This window comes from Molossus molossus, unplaced genomic scaffold, assembly GCF_014108415.1.
Source record: "Molossus molossus isolate mMolMol1 unplaced genomic scaffold, mMolMol1.p scaffold_m16_p_13, whole genome shotgun sequence".
Lineage (NCBI taxonomy): Eukaryota > Metazoa > Chordata > Mammalia > Chiroptera > Molossidae > Molossus > Molossus molossus.
The window spans coordinates 84,795,682-84,815,549 of NW_023425348.1; the positions used below are offsets into that span (position 1 = coordinate 84,795,682).

General features: G+C 36.7%; 1 protein-coding gene and 1 pseudogene across 1 annotated transcript; both read right to left on the minus strand.

Annotated features, from left to right (window-relative positions):
- Positions 1–15,339: 15,339 nt before the first annotated feature.
- On the minus strand, positions 15,340–15,826 carry LOC118627868 (annotated as a pseudogene).
- A 794-nt stretch (positions 15,827–16,620) lies between these two features.
- LOC118628789 (olfactory receptor 1002-like) lies at positions 16,621–17,590 on the minus strand. Its single transcript, XM_036259742.1, is given in 4 exon segments — positions 16,621–16,857; positions 16,912–17,366; positions 17,369–17,404; positions 17,407–17,590. Coding segments are annotated over 4 exon segments (912 nt in total).
- Between the last annotated feature and the right edge of the window lie 2,278 nt (positions 17,591–19,868).

A 19,868-nucleotide genomic window follows, 5' to 3' on the forward strand; every position in this document is an offset into this window, starting at 1 on the left:
AGAAAATGTAGGCAACAAAATTTCGGACATCATACGGAGCAGAATTTTCACTGATACATCACCTAAGGCAACAGAAATAAAGGAGAAAATGAACACATGGGACTACATCAAACTAAAAAGCTTCTGCACAGCAAAAGAAACGATCATCAAAATGGAAAGGCAACCCACTGTATGGGAGACCATCATTGCCAATGATGTATCAGATAAGGGGTTAATTTCCAATATATACAGAGAGCTCACACAACTCCACAAAAGGAAGACAAAGAACCCAATTAAAAAATGGGCAGAGGAGCTGAATAGACACCTCTCCAAACAGGACATACAAATGGCCAAGAGACATATGAAGAAATGCTCAACATCACTAATCATCCGAGAGATGCAAATTAAAACAACAATGAGGTATCACCTCACACCTGTCAGAATGGCCGCCATCAACAAATCATCAAACAACAAGTGTTGGCGAGGGTGTGGAGAAAAGGGAACTCTAATACACTGCTGGTGGGAATGCAGACTGGTGCAGCCACTATGGAAAACAATATGGTGCTACCTCAAAAAATTAAAAATTGAACTTCCATTTGACCCAGTGATCCCACTGCTGGGAATATACCCTAAGAAGCCTGAAACACCAATCAGGAAGAATATATGTACCCCCATGTTCATAGCAGCACTATTTACAATAGCTAAGATCTGGAAACAGCCCAAGTGTCCACCAGTAGACGAATGGATCAAAAAGCTGTGGTACATATACACAATGGAGTACTATGCAGCGGTAAGAAAGAAAGATCTCTTATCCTTTGAGACGACATGGAGGGACCTGGAAAGTATTATCCTAAGTGAAAGAAGCCAAGCAGAAAAAGACAAATACCACATGATCTCACTTATATACGGAATATAATGAACATAACAGTCTGAGGAATACAGTAGACCCAGACACATGGAAGTAGGGCACAGACTGACATCCCTCAGAAGAGGGGATGGGGGGTGGGGGGGTGGGAAGAGATAAACCACAGAACTTATATGCATGTATGCATGACCAATGGATATGGACAACTAAGCCGGGGACAGGGTGGAGGGGGTGGGGTGGGGGGTGCCAATGGGGTAAAAAGGTAAAATATCTGTAACAAAAAAATAAATAAAAATTCATAAAAAAAAAAAAAAAAAGATCCAACCGTGTCTTTGTTCTGGCAATGGAGCAGCATGATGTGCCACTCAAGTAAAAAGCACCAAAGGGCCCTGCTTCATGGGCTGCTCCCAACCAACCTATATGTAAATGTAGGAACAGCAGCCTGTGCTTCTTCTGCATCACTATGATGCAACTGTTAGAGCTTAGACAGCTGATACCTAAAGAACAAAGACTGTGCACACCAACAGCAAAGCCAGGCATGGAGCACGTGATTTGTCATTCTGCCATCATCACCTCCTCTGTACTTCGGGTTCTTGGATAGTTTCATTATGTATAAAGTGAAAATAATAATAGGACCAATTTTGTAATGACTTTGAAGATTATAGTAAATAATATGTATAAATAAGACAATGTTTACATATAGAAAGCAATCTACAAATAAAAACCACCTATTATTAATAGCCCTAATAACATACAGTGGTACAACATCTATCTGGAATTCACTTCACTAATAATAACCATTTCAGAGAGCAATGTATAATAATATTTTACATTAATTAAGTCATATTATATAATATTAACATACTATATACTAATAAAATGTACTTAATAAGTTAAAGTTACTAAGTCTATTCACTGAGAGCTCCTTAGCCCCACAGTGTGCCTTTTTACTCTTAGTTTATGCACAGAGTTAGCATGTTTGGTTAACTGACTTCAAGTCCAGAGCAGATTAAAATCAGTGATTTAGGGTTATATGGGAAAATAAGAAGTCCTAGAGGAAGACATATACAACAGCAAGAAGAAGCTACTGATCATTCACCCACTCATTTATTCATTATTTTTTTCTTTCTTTGCTTTTTTTCTTCTTTTCTTTTTCTCAGAAATATATTTTTGATTATCCAGTACATACCAGGTGCTTAGCATACACTAGTAACACAACAGGTATTTTCAATACTCTCACAGAGCTTACAGTCCAGTTAAAAGTTGTGATGAAGAACAAACTGATACCCGAGGGAGTGAGGAATCTTATCAAGAAGACTTAAAAAAAAAAGAAAAGAAGAGAAAAGAAAAGAAAAGAAAAAGAAAGAAGACATTTAAGAACCAAGTAGCAAAAAAAAAAAAAGAACCAAGTAGCTACATGTGATAAAAAATTATGTTATGCAAAGCATCCTTTTTCAAATAATATTGACTCATATGTAAAACATTTTAGAGAGCTTTCTTATATTTTTATTTAAATCATGGCTTTTTGCATCAAATAATGCAATGAACTGGCAGACTGAATTATATAAAATATGAATTCCAGGGAAGAAGGATGGGCCTGAAAAAAGAAGAGAAAAATTAAGTCACAGTCCTGCTTTCAGCAAATTAGGAAAAAGGGAGTGAACAGGAGAGGTGACAAAGTTCCCTACCAGGCCAAACAGCATTTAGAATGTTCTGCTGCACATAAGATACGTTTTGGTGATTTTTAGGAGTGATTAGAATGACATCCGCAGTTGTTTAGCTGATACAATCAAATCACAGGACTAGTGGTGAAATGTGTGGGATCTACCACTGGAGGCCGCCAATGATATGCCTGGTTCTATCACTCACCAGATGAAGCCTTGCACAATTCACACCCCAGTTCTGGTTCTGTGCCCAACTGTCCTCATCTATAGGATGGGGACAAGAGTAGCATCGTCATAGAGATGATGGACGAGGTAAATGAGATAATGCATGTAAAGCTCTTGAAACAGAGTTAGGCATATGCAGTAAGGACTCAATATATGTTCATTATGATCATTACGCTCCATGTGACCCTCATGAGAGTCTATTTGTTAAGTGCAGAATAGAAATTACTGATAATTCTCACCCTCCAAGTAACAAAGAAACTAAGTCTTTAAGACAACAAACAACTTGTCTAAACTCCCATAATTACTGAATATTTACATAAACATCTACAACACACATGTATATACATTTATATCTATATCTATAGTAATAAAACCACACCAAAGCCCGGCTAGTGTGGCTCAGTGGATTGAGTGTTGTTCCATGGATTGTGATGTCCTGGTTCAATTCCTAATCAGGGCACATGCCCAGGTTGTGGGCTCAATCCCCAGTAGGGGAGGCAGCCAATGGATATATCTCTCTCACTTCAATGTTTCTATCTCTCTCTCTTAAAAAAATCAATTTAAAAAAAAAACCACACCAAAAATAAAGTCTTGGTTCCATTGGCAGGCATGTATATGTAGAACTGTGTTCACATAAAGTAACAAATATTTTGGTTCAGCATCTGAACACTGTCTGTATTTTAAAGACTCAATAAAATGATATAATCTCTTAGTTCCTCTTAATGGAAAGTTGCCTCGAAGAACATTTTTAGTCCCTTAATGGCTGTAATGAGTGAAAACCGTCTAGAGTCCATTCATTGTCCGTATTTCAGGCTATGAAACATTCTGTTCCTGGAAGAACACCCAGGCTTGCATTTTCATCATAAGGGTGAGAGGAATAAAGGCACTTTTGTAAATAAATATAATACCCCTAGTAAGAAGTAAACCCACCAAATTAATTATGGGGTTTCAAAAGCCCTGGATGTTCTGTAATTGCCTATAGATTCTATACTGGCATGTCAATCAAGCAAGCAATCACCTGGTGAACCAGACACCCTCCATTTTACCTCACAGGCAAAGGCTACAGTTGGCCTATGCCTGTTTCCAACTTGTCTGCCTGGAAAAATTCTATTCAATCCTTAAATCCTAAGGCATGCCTGACATCCTTCTTGAAAATCTCCCTGATTTCATTCACTCTGAGTGAGTTCATTAGAGTCTCCTCTGCTGAAACACTTCCATTCTTGGAACATACACTATCATTTTATATCTATGAGTCTATCTCTTCAATTGACTTTGGGGTTCTAGTGATCTTGTCATGTTTGCTTAAGTTTCTCCTATCCTAGCACATAATAAACACTACCCGATGCTGATGAAATTCAAATAAACCCTTCTTACTTCTACTTTGCGTCTTGAACTCAGATTAAAAATAGTCATCCTCATGATAGTTATGACTTTAGTCAAAGTATATACTCAAGCAAATTCATTTTCTCCGAAATAGTTTTTTTTTCCCTCTGAACACTTTCTAAAGCTTAAAAAAAAATAAAAATAAAAAAATACCCATCTAATTCAGTTTATTAAAAAAAAAACAAAAACAAAAAAACAACAGTTGCTGTGACTTGGTGCCAAGAAGATGCAATGTGTGCTGACTTACAGCTGACTTAAGGTCAGGTTATTTTGGTATCAATCATACAGCATATTAAGCATTTTATGTCTTAAGTGGATGAATGGTCATCTTTCTGCTCTACAAATCACAGGAAGAAATCTAAAATACATTTCACACCAACTAGAGAATGATGTGCTTCATAAATTCAGAATGTTCAATAATAAACTCTTTAATCATTTTAATTTAGACCACTTTATAACTGAATACCTTATTTTCCAGGGCTAATCTTGCAAGGCACTTTAGTGTGGGATTAAAAGCATGAACTCTGGACAAGGACAACCTGAATATGAATTCTGATCCTGCCATTTCTCTGCTGGATCACTTGGGTAAATTTCTAAACTTCACTAAATCTCATATTTCTCCTATGTTAAATGTAACTATGTTAGTACTTAATTAATAGGGTAATCTTGATGATTAGATTAGAAAGCACATCTAGAAGTTTTAGCACAGCATCTGACACATAGTAGAGGTAACAATAGTATATAAACCCCAGGTTTACTCAATTTACTTGTGTTCTAAGAGAAGAAGGACTATTAGACATAGTGTGTCTAGTTCTATTAGACATTGGAATTACGAGACATCACTACAGAGATGTTCAGAACCTACACAAACTCATACAACTCCTATGTGTGTTTACTATTCTGAAAATTTTCAGTGTTTTTGAATTCATTATCACTTCACTGATTAACAAAATTTATTGTAAAAAAAATCAGTTTAAGGACTAAGAAGTTCAAGGACTAAGGGGAAAAAAAAAATCATAATTCTGTTTCCCGCCTACCTAAAGAAGGACATTAGGAAGGGCTACCAGGAGGTCCATAGCAATTTTCCTGATGAACCCATCACTGAGTAATGGGAATTGTGCTAGAAAAAGAATGATCATTTTTTAAAAATAAAAACAGCATTGACAGTTCTTACAAATTACTGCAGATAATAATTTACCTCTTAGTATGAATTAGTTTTTAAAATCCTCTTGAACAAGTAATTGAGATCTGGTTTTGATAAAGCTTGAGGGAGAAAGAAGAAAATCTAAAAGCAAGAGGTCCTGGCAGACCATGCTCTCAGAGAGGGCCAGCCCTCAACATCAGCCGGAATGCTGTGTTGGTAAACATCATAACAAAAAATTAACAAAGTTTGATATCCAACGCCCACACCTGAGGAAATAAAAGCTTTCTCTATGAAAAAGAAAATAATCACCAAAAAAACAAAGTGATATTAATTGTGTTCTATTAAAATTCTCCATTGCATGACAAACATTTTTAGGTACTTTGCTGATAGTAAATTGCATCTTTATAATAACTCCGAAATATATTTATATTCATTATAAGATGAGAAAATTGATGATCAAGGCTACACAACGTTCTCAAAGTTAGACCATTTAGCAGAGTCACAATTTGTACTGGCACCTGCCTAATTCCAAAATATCTGAAATTATATCACTGATGATTTTATTTTACTATTACTATTACTATTATTATTATTATTATTTATGTCTCAACAGGCAATTGAAAACATAACCATAGCAGATAAAAACATACCCTAAGGTCGTAAGTGATATATAAAAAAAATCTGCTTCATACCTGTCCTCACCATATACTCATGCAAACAATTACTAATAAAAAAAAAACAGACATGATATCCATGTGCAAAAATACAATTCGCCGGAGATAAAATAAATCTTCAGTTATGATAACTACAGATAAAATACTGCTATAATCTAAATCAGCCCTTTTATAGGTTAAAATTAAAGATAATGAATGTATACACAACGAAATCCCTAAGTCATCTGGGTGTCCTCATTTTAGGACCTTGGACTGAATTTCAGATTCTTGAGGGATTATGTCCCAGACCAATAATTAAGTTTTAATGACTTGTTCTGAGGGATTCTTGGCTGATAAATTTGTTGCTCCTCTCTTCTCTCTACTCTGCATATAAACCTTTAGCATAGTTATATGTTACAGGCCTTCCATGTGTCCAAGGTATCCTCATCCTTCTATATTGTATAACACTGGTAATCATGAGAAATGGGTGTATTTATCACAAGAACAGCAAAAACCTAGAATGCAAACTTCAAAGACCATACAGAGAGTCATTTTCTAGAATCCACTGGATTTTAGAGATGGTTATGATCCTGGTATACTCTCAATCATCCACATAGCAAATCTGAGCCAAGGTTCCCTTCTCTCTGGTCATAGCAAATTCTGGAACCACCCACTATTGCATAGCAACTAAACACAAACTGTTTATAAGGACACAGGAAGGCCAGGGAACGTGTGAGCTCAATCGTACCATTTCATTTCATGAGTCTCAGTTTATTCATTTTTAAAATGGGCATAAAAGTATCTAGACCACTACATTTACCCCCTTGTTCTGGAGGTCAAGGGGAAGAAAGAAGGAATAAAGGTAAAAAGAGAGGAAGGGAGGGAAGTAAAACATTAACATTAAGTACAAAGAGCCAGGTGAGCTCAGTAATACCTCTATATAATGATATTCAATCTGGTGATTCTCAAATCTTAAAGGCATTATAGTTCGTTGTTATAGTTTGTTTGGTTTTAATATCAATGCACAGGCCCTACCCTAAATCAATTAAATCAGAATCTTGTAGACAGGTCTTAGGTATAGATATTTTTAAAATATAGGTATTTTTTGCCCTGGCCAGTTTGGCTCAGTGGTTAGAGCGTCGGTCTGCGGTCCGGAGAGACCCGGGTTCGGTTCCCGCTAAGGGCACGTACTTCGGTTGCAGTTTGTCCCCGGCCCTGGTTGGTCGTGCGGGTGGCAGCCACTCGATGTGTCCCTTCACGTCGATGTTTCTCTCTCTCTCTCCTTTCCTCTCTCTCCCTCCCACTCTATCTGTACAAAAAAATGGAAAAATATCCTCGGGTGAAGATTAAAAAATAATAATAATAAAATAAAATAAAATAAAATAAAATATAGGTATTTTTTAAAGTTCTCCAGGTGAGCCCTTGAAGCCTTATTTTCCAATATTTTTACTGGGGAGGGGGGGGAGTACAGGTGTGGATTTAGAAAAAGCTAAGCCCAAAAATATCCATCCTCTTAGAGAGTTGTATGTTGTTACTTCTACTTTTTCCCCTGCTGTATTCCAAATTTTAAGAACTGTGTGTGAAAACAAGATCACATCTATCTAAGACTTTCTGGAATGCCCAACTCCACCTTGCTTTACTGGTGTCTCCCAGATGTCCCAGATGGCGTACTTTCAGAATACATTGACTCTGGATTGCAATGGAAGCTACTCAGTACGCAAAGAAAGAAAAATACACGTCAGACATAGCATCTTTTTTTTTTTTTTGGTACATGCCCCTAGCGGAAACCGAATCCGGGACTCTCTGGTCCACAGGCCGACGCTCCAACCACTGAGCGAAACAGGCCAGGGCTAAACGTAGCATCTTTTAACATGTAATTTCTTATTTAAGCCTCATTACTCTGGGAAAAAGAGAGGACCTCATTAGACTTAAATACAGAAGGGACAGATCACTTGTCTGGGTTTGTATAATTCATAAGTCATATGGAAAAAACACTTAAAAGTTTCTCACATTAATATATACATTGTCTAGGATCTTGGTCAGAACAAGGACCTATTACATATAAAAATGTCCGACTAAAATGTCAAGCAATCTACAGACAATGTAACCCCTACCAAAATTCCAGCAGCATTTTCCCAGAAATAGAAAAAACAATTGTAAAATGAATGTGGAACCACAAAAGACCATGAATAGCCAGAGCAATCTTGAGCAAGAAGAACAAGGTTGGAGGCATCGCATTTGCTAATTTTAAATATATTACAAAGCTACAGTAATAAAAATAATATTGAACTGGAGCCCAACCTGTGTGGCTCAGTGGTTGAGCATTGACCCATGCACTAAGAGGTCGCCAGTTTGATTCCAGGTCAGGGTACATGCCTAAGTTATGGGCCCAGTCCCCAGTGGGGGCATGCAGGAGGCGGCCAATCGATGTTCTAGCTCATCGATGTTTCTATCTCTCTCTCTGTCTTCCTCTCTCTCTAAAAAAAACAAAAAAACAAAAAAAGTAAATATATATGTATATTTTTTTAAAATAGAATATTGAATTGGAATAAAAACAGACATATACACCAATGGAACAGAATAGAGAGCCCGAAAATAAATCCACACATAAACAGTCAACTGATCTTTAACAAGGGTGCCAAGAATACAGTGGGGAAAGATAGTCTCTTCAATAAATGTGGCTGGGAAAACTGGATATCTGCATACAAAAGAATAAAATTAAACCTTTATTACACACCATATATAAAAATCAACTAATATGTATGTATGTGGTTTGTTTGTTTTTTTAAATCCTCACCCAAGAGGACATTTTTTGTCCAGGTAGAGTAGGAGGGAGAGAGGGGAACAGAGAGAGAGAGAGAAACATCGACATGAAAGGGACACATCGAGTGGCTGCCAACCAGGGCAGGGGACAATCTGCAACCGAGGTACGCGCCCTTAGCGGGAACTGAACCCAGGTCTCTCGGGACCACAAGCCGATGCTCTAACCGCTGAGCTAAACTGGCCAGGGCTATGTATGTGATTTTTAAAGGTGAGCAGTAGACAAATTATTGAAGATCTTCTAGATGAGTGCTTCTCAAATTTTAATATGCATATGAACCAAAAGTTTTCTTGTTAAAATGAAGATTCTAATTCAGTACATGTGAGTCAGGGCCACAGAGTCCTTTTGAACTGGATACAGGAGGACGCTCCTTTGCTGGCTTTTGGACCATACTTTGCATAGTAGTACAATTTGAGATCATGGTAAGGAGTTCAGATTTTACTCTGATTATAATCTTTGAGGATTTTAAGCATGAATATACTATGATCTGATTTATCATTTTAAATTGCTTTAGCTTTCATAAAGTAGACTTAAGGGAAAACAAAAAAAAGAAAGAAGCAGTAGCAGTTAGGTAAGAAAAGCTGGTGGTGCCTCTGGTCAGAACTGTCTTAATAAAGATGGCTAAAAGCAGAAGGAAAACAAGAGCAATCCATTCTGATGAGTCCATGTGTAGCCTCCATCCTTGCTGCCATGGCTAGTTTGCAACGTTTCTACCATTTAAGTATAGGGCTTTCCAGGGAAAGAAACATACCAACATCCTCAGTGTGGATCATTTGTCTACCTGATGACTGAATGTCTTCTCTGCTCTCAGTGTCTTCTAATGGACATTGATTATGGAACATGAACATCTTCACACTATCCTTGCCAAAAGAACCATCCATACACCTCTCCCAGACTTGTCTGTCACTAATTTTCTAGTCTTATTCTAAGTCCCTGATCAGTCAGTCAATCTATTAGTTACAGTTCATGAAACAGTGTAGATACATACCTCAGGCCACCTCTCTTTCCATACTAAAAGAAGATAATTTATTGCACCCCATGATATTCTACTGTGCACACTTCAGACATAAATTTGCATCTCTGTTGCTACTACCCACCCAAAATAATCTATGTTTTCTTGTGAGAAAATACATGTTCCTGAAATATTTTGTTGTGCCTAGAAAACATGGATGCTTTTACAAATGATAGGACAGGGACAAAAGGGACTAACATAAAAAGGAGTTGTTGTGGTTGTGCGTGTGTGTATGTGTGTGTGTGTGTGTGTTTTATGGTTTCCTTTGTTGTGCAAAATCCTTTTAGTTTGATGTTATTCCATTTGTTTATTTTTTCCTTTGTTTCCCTTGCCAAAAGAGATATAGCAGAAGAAAATATTACTAAGAAAAATGTCAGATTTTACTACCTATGTTTTCTTCTAGGATTTTTATGGTTTCAAGCCTTACATTTAAGTCTTTCGTGCATTTAGAGTTTATTCTTGAGTATATTCTTTTTTTTTCTTTTTTTTTATCCTTACCCAAGGACATTTTTCCATTTTTTTGTTCAGATAGAGTGGGAGGGAGAGAGAGGGAGAGAAACATTGACGTGAAAGGGACACATCAAGTAGTTGCCACCCGCACAACCAACCAGGACTGGGGACAAACTGCAACCAACGTAAGTGGCCTTAGCAGGAACCGAACCCAGGTCTCTCTGGACCGCAGGCCAAAGCTCTAATCGCTGAGCCAAACTGGCCAGGGCTTGAGTATATTCTTGAGGTAAGAAAGTGGTCTACTTTCATTTTAATTGCACATATCTGTCCAATTATTCCAGCAGTATTTATTGAATGACTGTATTTATCCCATTGTATGTTCTTGCCTCCTTTGTCAAATATTAATTGACCATTTAGCAAAAAAAACAAAGAGACACCGTAAATGGGAGAATATATTTGCCAATGATATATCTTATAAGGGGTTAATATCCAAAATTTATAAAGAACTCATCACCAAAATATTTTTTTGAATTAAAAAATGGACAGAGGATCTGAATAGACATTTATCCAAAGAGGACATACAGAAGGCCAGCAGACCTATGAAAAGATGCTCAGCATCACTAATTGTCAGAGAAATGCAAATCACCTCACACCTGTCAGAATGGCTATCATCAATAAATCTATAAAGAACAAAAAGAGAGAAACCAAATAAACAAAATCAGAAATAAAAGAGGAGACGTAACAACAGACACCACAGAAATACAAAGGATCATCGAAACATACTATGAACACTTATACGCCAACAAATTGGACAATCTAGGAGAAATGGACAAATTTCTAGAAACACACGGCCTCCCAAAACTGAACCAGAAAGAGATAGAAAACTTGAACAGACTAATAACAACAAAGGAAATTGAAGATGTAATCAAGAAACTCCCAGCAATCAAAAGCCCAGGCCCAGATGGCTTCATGGGGGAATTTTACCAAACATTCAAAGAAGATCTAATACCCATTCTCCTCAAACCATTCCAAAAAATCCAAGAAGACAGAACACTTCCAAACTCATTTTATGAGGCCAGCGTAATCTAAATTCCAAAACCGGATAAAAACACTGCAAAAAAAGAAAACTACAGGCCAATATCCCTGATGAACACAGATGCCAAAATCCTTAACAAAATATAAGCAAATCGGATCCAGCAATACATCAAAAAAATTATTCATCATGACCAAGTGGGTTTCATACCAGGCATGCAAGGATGGTACAATATTCGCAAATCAACAAATGTTACACATCACATAAACAAAAGGAAAGATAAAAACTGTATGATCATATCGATAGATGCTGAATAAGCATTTGACAAAATCCAGCACCCATTTCTGACAAATGCTCAGCAATGTGGGAATAGAGGGATCATATCTCAATATAATAAAGGCCATATATGAAAAACCTACAGCCAACATCATACTCAATGGGCAAAAAGAAGACAAAAAAAACTCAATTAAAAAATGGGCAGAGGACCTAAATAGACAACTCTCCAAAAAGGACATACAAATGGCCAAGAGACATATGAAGAAATGCTCAACATCACTAATCATCAGAGAGATGCAAATTAAAACAACAATGAGGTATCACCTCACACTTGTCAGAATGGCCGCCATCAACAAATCATCAAACAACAAGTGTTGGCAGGGGTGTGGAGAAAGGGGACTCTAGTACACTGCTGGTGGGAATGCAGACTGGTGCAGCCACTGTGGAAAACATTATAGTGTTACCTCAAAAAGTTAAGAATTGAACTGCCATTTTACCCAGTGATCTCATTTCTAGGAATATACCCTAAGAAACCTGAAACTCCAAACAGAAGAATATATGTACCCTTATGTTCATAGCAGCACTATTTATAATAGCTAAGACCTGGAAACAACCCAAGTGTCCATCAGTAGATGAGTGGATTAAAAAGTTGTGGTACATGTACACAATGGAATGCTATGCAGCTGTAAGAAAGAAAGATCTCTTATCCTTTGAAATGGCATGGAAGGACCTGGAGAGTATTATGCTAAGCGAAACAAGCCAAGCAGAGAAAGACAAATATCACATGATCTCACTTATTTGTGGAATGTAATGAACTAAGCAAACTGCTGAACAAAATTAACCCAGAGACATGGAGGTGGGGTTCAGACTGACAAGCCTCAGAGGAGGAGGGTATTTGTGGGGGAAGAGATAAACCACAGAACTTACATGAATGAATGCACGATTAATGAACATAGACAACAAAGCTGGGGATGGGGTGAAGGGGAAGGGGAGGAGGGTGTCAATGGGGGGAAAATGAGAAGCATCTGTAACAAAAACAAATTAATAAATAAAAATTTTTTAAAATAAATAAATCCATAAATGACTAGTCTTGGTGAGGATGTGGAGAAAAGGGAACCTTCATGCACTGTTGATGGGAGTGCAGATTGGTGTAGCCACTATGCAAAACAGTATGGAGTTTCCTCAAAAGGTTAAAAATGGACTTGCCTTACGACCCAGTAATTCCACTTCTGGGGATTTATCCAAGGAAACCCAAAACAATAATTGAAAAGAATATATGAACCTCTATGTTCATTGGAGCATTATTTACAGTAACTAAGCTGTGGAAGCAACCCCAGTGCCCATCAATAGACAAGTGGATAAAACAGCTGTGGTATATATATGTACAATGGAATATTACTTGGCTATAAAAAAAAGAATGAAATATTACCATTTGTGACAGCATGAATGGACTTAGAGGGTATTATGCTACATAAAAAAAGTCATAGAAAGACAAATACCATATGATTCCATGTATATGTGGAATCTAAAAACAAAATAAACAAACAAAACTGAAACACACTCATAGATGCAGAAAAAGAACTGCTGATTGCCAGAGTATAGAAGGGGTTGGGTCACTGGATGAAAGAGGTGAAGGGACTAAGAAGCACAAATTGCTTATTTCAAAAGAGTCATGGGGAAGTAAGTAAAGCATCAAAAATTTAGTCAGTAATATTTCTAGGAAAATGGGAAGAGTGGTGGAAGGTTATGCCAAGGAGTGGACTCATGGTGGGGCATGGTGATGAGATAATGGGAAGAGAATCCATGGAAGACAAGAGCAGCAACATCTTAAGAAGAGAGGAAAGAAATAAATTAGTGTGAGGTTTTGTGAAGCTAGCTGTTCAAAATGAGCATTCAATTTAATTCTGTAATCCCTTCTAGGATGAGTGGAAAGGACACTCAGCTCTCTCTGAATTCTGCAACAGAGCACTGATGCATGGGGAGAACCAGGCCTCTGAGTGTTTGGCATGGTTTAACCTAAATTCAATATTTAAAAATAGAAATAATAATAATTTTAAATTACATAATTTAATTTATTTTTAAAGTAGCAAAGAACAGACTAAAAAAAACAGTTACACCTCATGTTTAGAAAGCCTTTTCATTTATTATCACTATGATAATGGAAGGAGTTATAAGAATATTGGATGGAGTAATAATCTCTGAACTATGTGTTTCTAGAACAGGTGTGCAATAATAAATAATTCTGTGACATATCATGGGAAAATCATTCCTCCCCCTTTATACTTTAGTTTCATAATCTGAAAGGTAAGAATGTTAGAGTGTATCAGAAACATTAAATTTTTATGTGTCATGCACTTTAAAAATCTGATGAAAGATTCAATCCTCTCCTGTAGAATAAAATTATACATAAATGTGTGGCCCAAACACACAAAATTTGTGTATGACTTCACAACTCTCAAAAATTAATAATTAGACTTTAGAAAGCTATATTTCAAGCCTACTATCTTGATAATGTTTTCAATTGTTAAGGGAAACATCCATTGTGATTGAGAAGCTGATGCTGCTATCTAGTGGCAGAGTTTAAAAACATTTTAAGGAAGAACTGTTACAGTGTTTTTTCACTAGGAGTGCTGCTTACCCTTTATTTAAACACATTTTATATTTGCTGAGACCATGTTAACGGGTGATGGCTAAAGAGTAAAATAAGGAGAAAAAGGATGTTTCATGAAGAATGTGAAAGTGTGTATGTCATAGTTACTGAAAGCACAAAGTGTAAAACATATTCTGGCCCTCGTGTTCTAAAATGAAACTAATTATTTCTATAAAGCAAGAATACTTCTTTAATCCTATCCCAAGGACAGGTTTTTATTTTTATTTTTTTAATAGAGAAAACAGGAGAAGGAGAGAGAGGGGGGAAAAAAAACATTGATGAGAGAGAGAAACATTGATTGCATTGATTGGTTGACCCCGTATGCACCCTTACTGGGGATCAAGCCTGCAACTTGGGTATGTGCTCTGACTGGGGATTCAACCTGCAACCTTTTGGTGTGGGACAACACTCCAACAAACTGAGCCACACTGGCCAGGGCAAAACTAAATTTTTAAGAATTCGGGATATAAGGTCATTTTGAAGGAATCTTTATGAACACATAGTTGAAGAAACAATATCAGCCTTAAAATTTAATGAGTAGCATCTTGATCTAAGTCATTACCCAACACAGACACCAAAACTAACAGAAAGTATGGTGAAAACAAGTAAAACATATCCAAAAAAATTCAGAATACTAGAGACTATTTACATCCTTCAAAATCAATGAACTAAAATTAAATGTCCTTTAAAGAAGAGCTTCAAAGTTAAGATAGAGTGTGGATCTCAGCAAGTATTATGATTCTACAAAACTATAGCCTATACCTTCACTTCTTAGATTTGTTATGTTCCAGAAAATAAAACACACACACACACACGCACACACACACACACACAAGTATGGTTGAAAGAATATTGAACCTGGAGAAATAAAACTGTGAGACAAATTATGATATCATAGACATGGCTGCCAGGTTCATCATCTATGAAAAAGATATTAATGCCCTACCTATGACACAAAAATTAATAAATAACAATCGCAATTACTAACACTTTATTAAAGAACTATAATGCATTCTGCACTTAACATGCATAAATCATGTAATTGCAGTGGCAAAAGCCCAATGAGTTATTACTATGAGCAGAGAATATAGCGAATGTAAAGGCTTCTGTAAAATGACTACTTTATTTTTTTATTTATTTTTTTGTTGTTGTTAACTCATGTCTTTTATTAACCCATATACAAATTACTTGTCTTCTGGTGTGTTGAAGCAATAGGTCAGACAACATTTGCCACAATAATGTCTGTCAAAGTGGCTGCCATAAAAACTCTAGCACCACATTCATCTGAAGGGCACTCCCGAAGGCAACTGATTTTGCCATACTCGTCCACTTTGTAGTATTTCAGGACAGCCAGCTTAACCTTCTTTCTCTTATGCTTACTCTTCTTGAGAGTGGTATAAGACTTCTTCCTTTTCTTAGCACCACCACAAAGTCTCAACACAAGATGAAGAGCAGACTCCTTTTGAATGTTGTCGTCAAAGTATGTCCATCTTCCAGTTGCTTGCCAACAAAGATCGGTCTTTGCTGGTCAGGACGAATTCCTTGCTTATCCTGGATCTTGGCCGTTACATTTTCTATTGTATCCGAGGGTTCAACCTCCAGAGTGATGGTCTTCCCCATGAGGGTTTTCACGAAAATCTGCATCTTGGCGATGATGCCACCGCAGATGGCTGATCGGAAAGCTAAAATGACTACTTTAAACACAGAGGTATATTAGAGAGTGCTATTATTACATACTTCCTGAATAATTCACTATTTTCTATTATTATTGACATATAATTGACATGTAACATTGTATTAGTGCATGGCATACATCATAATGACTTTATAAATGTACATATTGTGAAATTATTACAAAAATAAGTGTAGTTAACATGTCACCTCCTACAGTTTTTTTTTTCTTGTGAAGAAAATTTTTTATTATCTAGTCTTTTAGCAACTTACAAATATACAAAACAGTATTATTAAATATCGTCACTATGCTGTACATTAGATCCCCAGAACATATTGGTCATGGGACTGGAAGTTTTTATCTTTGGACTATAATGCATTTTTTACATTTATGTTTAAAAGTCAAGGTCAAATGTACAGACAGTTAATGGATCTCAGCACCTTGTCAAGCAAAACAGAAGTATTGTGAAGTCACTGGTTATGACTTATAGCATGTAGGATTTAAAAAAGAAACTCTCCTTTTCCCAGCCACAAACTTGAGAATATTTTTGAAGTTTTGAAGTTTAATAATCCATCCATATCAGTTCAATGCTCTCTAACTCATTCCTGCTGGATAAGAAATGAGAAAAATCAAACTGAAAAAAAATTGTAACTTAAAGACATGGTGTGACTTGCCAGTGACAGAGCAATACGGAGTGATTCTCAACATAAACCTCGAACTCCCATCACCCAGCCCATGTTCTTGTATCTTGCATGTAGATTAGCTGTCGGTCTGGTAAACATGCTATTCTAGTTTACCTGCTCATCAGGAACTTTTTCCTTCCAAATGTCCTTCTGAATGAATCCTTGACTTCCTTGTTCCTCAGGCTGCAGTTAAGTGGGTTTAACATGGGAATCACAGCTGTATAAAACACAGATATCACTTTATTGATGTCCAGGGAGAAACCAGAAGTCGGATGCACATAGATGAAGCAGAGCACCCCATAAAGGATGGAGACGGCTGTCAGGTGAGGAGAGCAGGTGGAGAGGCTCTGTGCCTTCCAGCAGCAGACGGATCCTCAGGATGGCGACAACGATATATTTACATCATTGTTGCCATCCTGAGGATCTGCTCTGCTGATCGAGTAGAAGATCAAGATGGTCACGCCACTGAGCGCTCCTAGGGCTCCAGCCAAGATGAAAAGAAAAAAGTTATTGAGCTGGCTGTCTGCACATTCCAGAGAAAGAACCGAAAGGAGGTTGCAGAATAAGTGATTGATGATTTGGGGACCACAATAAGGCAGGCAAAAGGCGAACGTCGTATGGGTTATGGCACTGATAAGACCCATGGTATACGGCCCTACCACCAGCTGCACACAGACCTGCTGGGACATAATGAGTGTGTACAACAAGGGCTTACAGATGGCCATGTACCAGTCATATGCCATAGAAGCCAAGAGGAAACACTCAGTCACTACAAACTGACCAAAAAAACATAACTGGGCACCAAAGAAATAGATTACTTTTTTCTCCACAAAGATGTCAATCAACATCTTGGGACAGAAGAGGAGCGGACATCCGCAAAGGACAAGTGGCTGAGAAAAAATACCTGGGGGTGTGGAGTCGGGAACCTATCCAAATGAGGGTGATCATCCCCAAGTTTCCCAGAAAAGTGGCAAGATAAACCAAGAGAAACATCACAAAGGGAACAACCTGGTGCTGGAAATGATCCGTTAAACCCATGGAAAAAAACTCAATCACCAAAGTTTGATTTCCATCATCCATTCCTTCACAATCAATTTGTAATTGAGGGCCTCTCAACTCAGAATCTGAATGTAACTGCTATTTTTCTGCATTTTGTAGGGTAGACTGACAGATAACACTCACGTTCTACCCTAGTGGTTGTCCTATCTCCTACTATCTGTGTGATACTAAGTCACTGAATCTCACTGAATCTTTAGTTTTCTTCTTGGTCAAAACAGAATTTTGAAAGAGAATTATGAAATTGTAACCTGGAAGTGACCTTTGGAGATTATCTGAAGCAAATTTTCTAAATGTCTGAGGTTACATTTCTAAAAATCCCTGCCTTTGAACCAAGGGTATCTTTAAAACATTTCATCGAAAACGGTAGTATGTGAAATTTAGATAATTCAGGCTGATACTCTCACTCTAAGTAAAGGGTGTTAGCAATATAACTTCCTCACCATTTCCTTTGATTCTAGAAAAATGATCAGTTGTGTTGTCCAAAACATAATTTCTGATGTCTAAAAATGGAACACAAAGAAGTCGGCTTTGGAAAAGGACCAAAATTCTCAATAGTATCTTCCCTGTGATGCCTTCTCCAAAATGCTTATGTTCCTCATATCACTGGTGTATATTAAACCCATTAATCTCATCAAACAACATCGAATGATTTAGTCCATCAGAGAAGAGACCAGTTCTTCAATATTGAGTAGGGGTTGTAATCAATGAATTGTTATCAAGAGCTGGGGGAAAAAAACAATATTTTAAGGACAAAAAGAACACACCTGGGCATTTATCTCAGAGAAATAAAAACTTATGTCCGCACAATAACTGTACAATTTAGTTTATAGAAACTTTGTTTATAATGGCCACTCAAAATATCCAAAATGTCCTACAGTTTGAATGATTAAACACACGATGGTGTATCCCTGCTACAGAATTTATTATTCAGTAATAAAAAGGAGGAAATATGATACATACAAAAACCTGGATGGGTCTCAAAGGCATTAGACTGAAGTAAAGAAAGCCAATCTCGGAAGGTTACATTGTCTATAATTCCATTATATATAGTTTTGGCAAATTAATTATATATATATGGCAAAATGATAGCATTGGAAAACAGGTTTTCTGTTGCTTGGGATTAGAAATAGTGGGAAAGAGGGTAGTGGTGTGACTATAAAGGGGTAGCACAGGGAGATCTTTCTGGAAGTAGAGTAATTTTGTATCCTGAATGTGGGGGTGATAATAAAAATCTACACACATTATAAAATAATATAAATCTGTACACACACAGCATACTGATGCCAACTTCCTATTTTTCATGTTGTACAATTGTTGGGAAGATGTAACCATTGGGAAAAACTTGGTGAAAAGTACAAGGGACTTCTCTGTACTATCTTTGAAGTTACCTAGGAATGTGAATTTATTTTTAAAAAAAATTTTTTTGAGAAAAAAAAATGAGATGTGAGAAAAGAGGAAGAGATAAAATAGGACAAAAAAGGAGACTTGAGTAAGGGAGGCATACATCTTTGGACCTTGAAATAATCATAATGATTCCAATAGCAAAAATCACACAAAAATATTAGCAGGGTGTGCAGCAGAAGTCTAACAACATTCTTTTCTAAGAAAGCTTGAAAGGATTTTGTTTAACAAAAAATTAATGAAATAAAAATTTGCTGATCTCCTGTGGTCTCAGAGATGATGGAGCTTAGAAAGAAACAGCCTCAATGGGGTAAAATTTGAGATTGGTCAGAAAAACTATACCTTGATAGTAAAATTTTTCAAGAATTTAATATTTTCTAAACATAGAAACTCGCTTCATGTCCTTTATATTTGTATACATAATGACTCAAGGAAGATGGAAACAAAGTATTTTGGGTGTCACAATAAATTTAAGCTAGGAAAAAATTATGAGATGAAACTAGAGTACACCTATACGTGCTCTCAACCAACTCAAACTATTGTGTGAAAACAATAGTTTCTGTCAAAATGCATATGACTTCATTTTTCCCTTACTGAATCCAAAGAGTCTAATATAGAAAAATCATGATTCTAGGTTTGCATGTGACTGTGGGTATAAGCAGCAGAGAATTCGAATCAGCTGATTAAGAGATTTGTTTTCTAATTATAATACCAATTTAACTGAAGAAATTAAGACCCAGAAAAGCCAATGTCTCTTAATTCTACCATTCAATGAGCCCATAAATCTTGCAACACATTTTGGTATCTATATGACAAAGGCAAAATTCAACCAAATTGTATATTCAAGTTAAGTCATTGAAACCAAATGACACATACTAAATATTCTATGACAATTTAG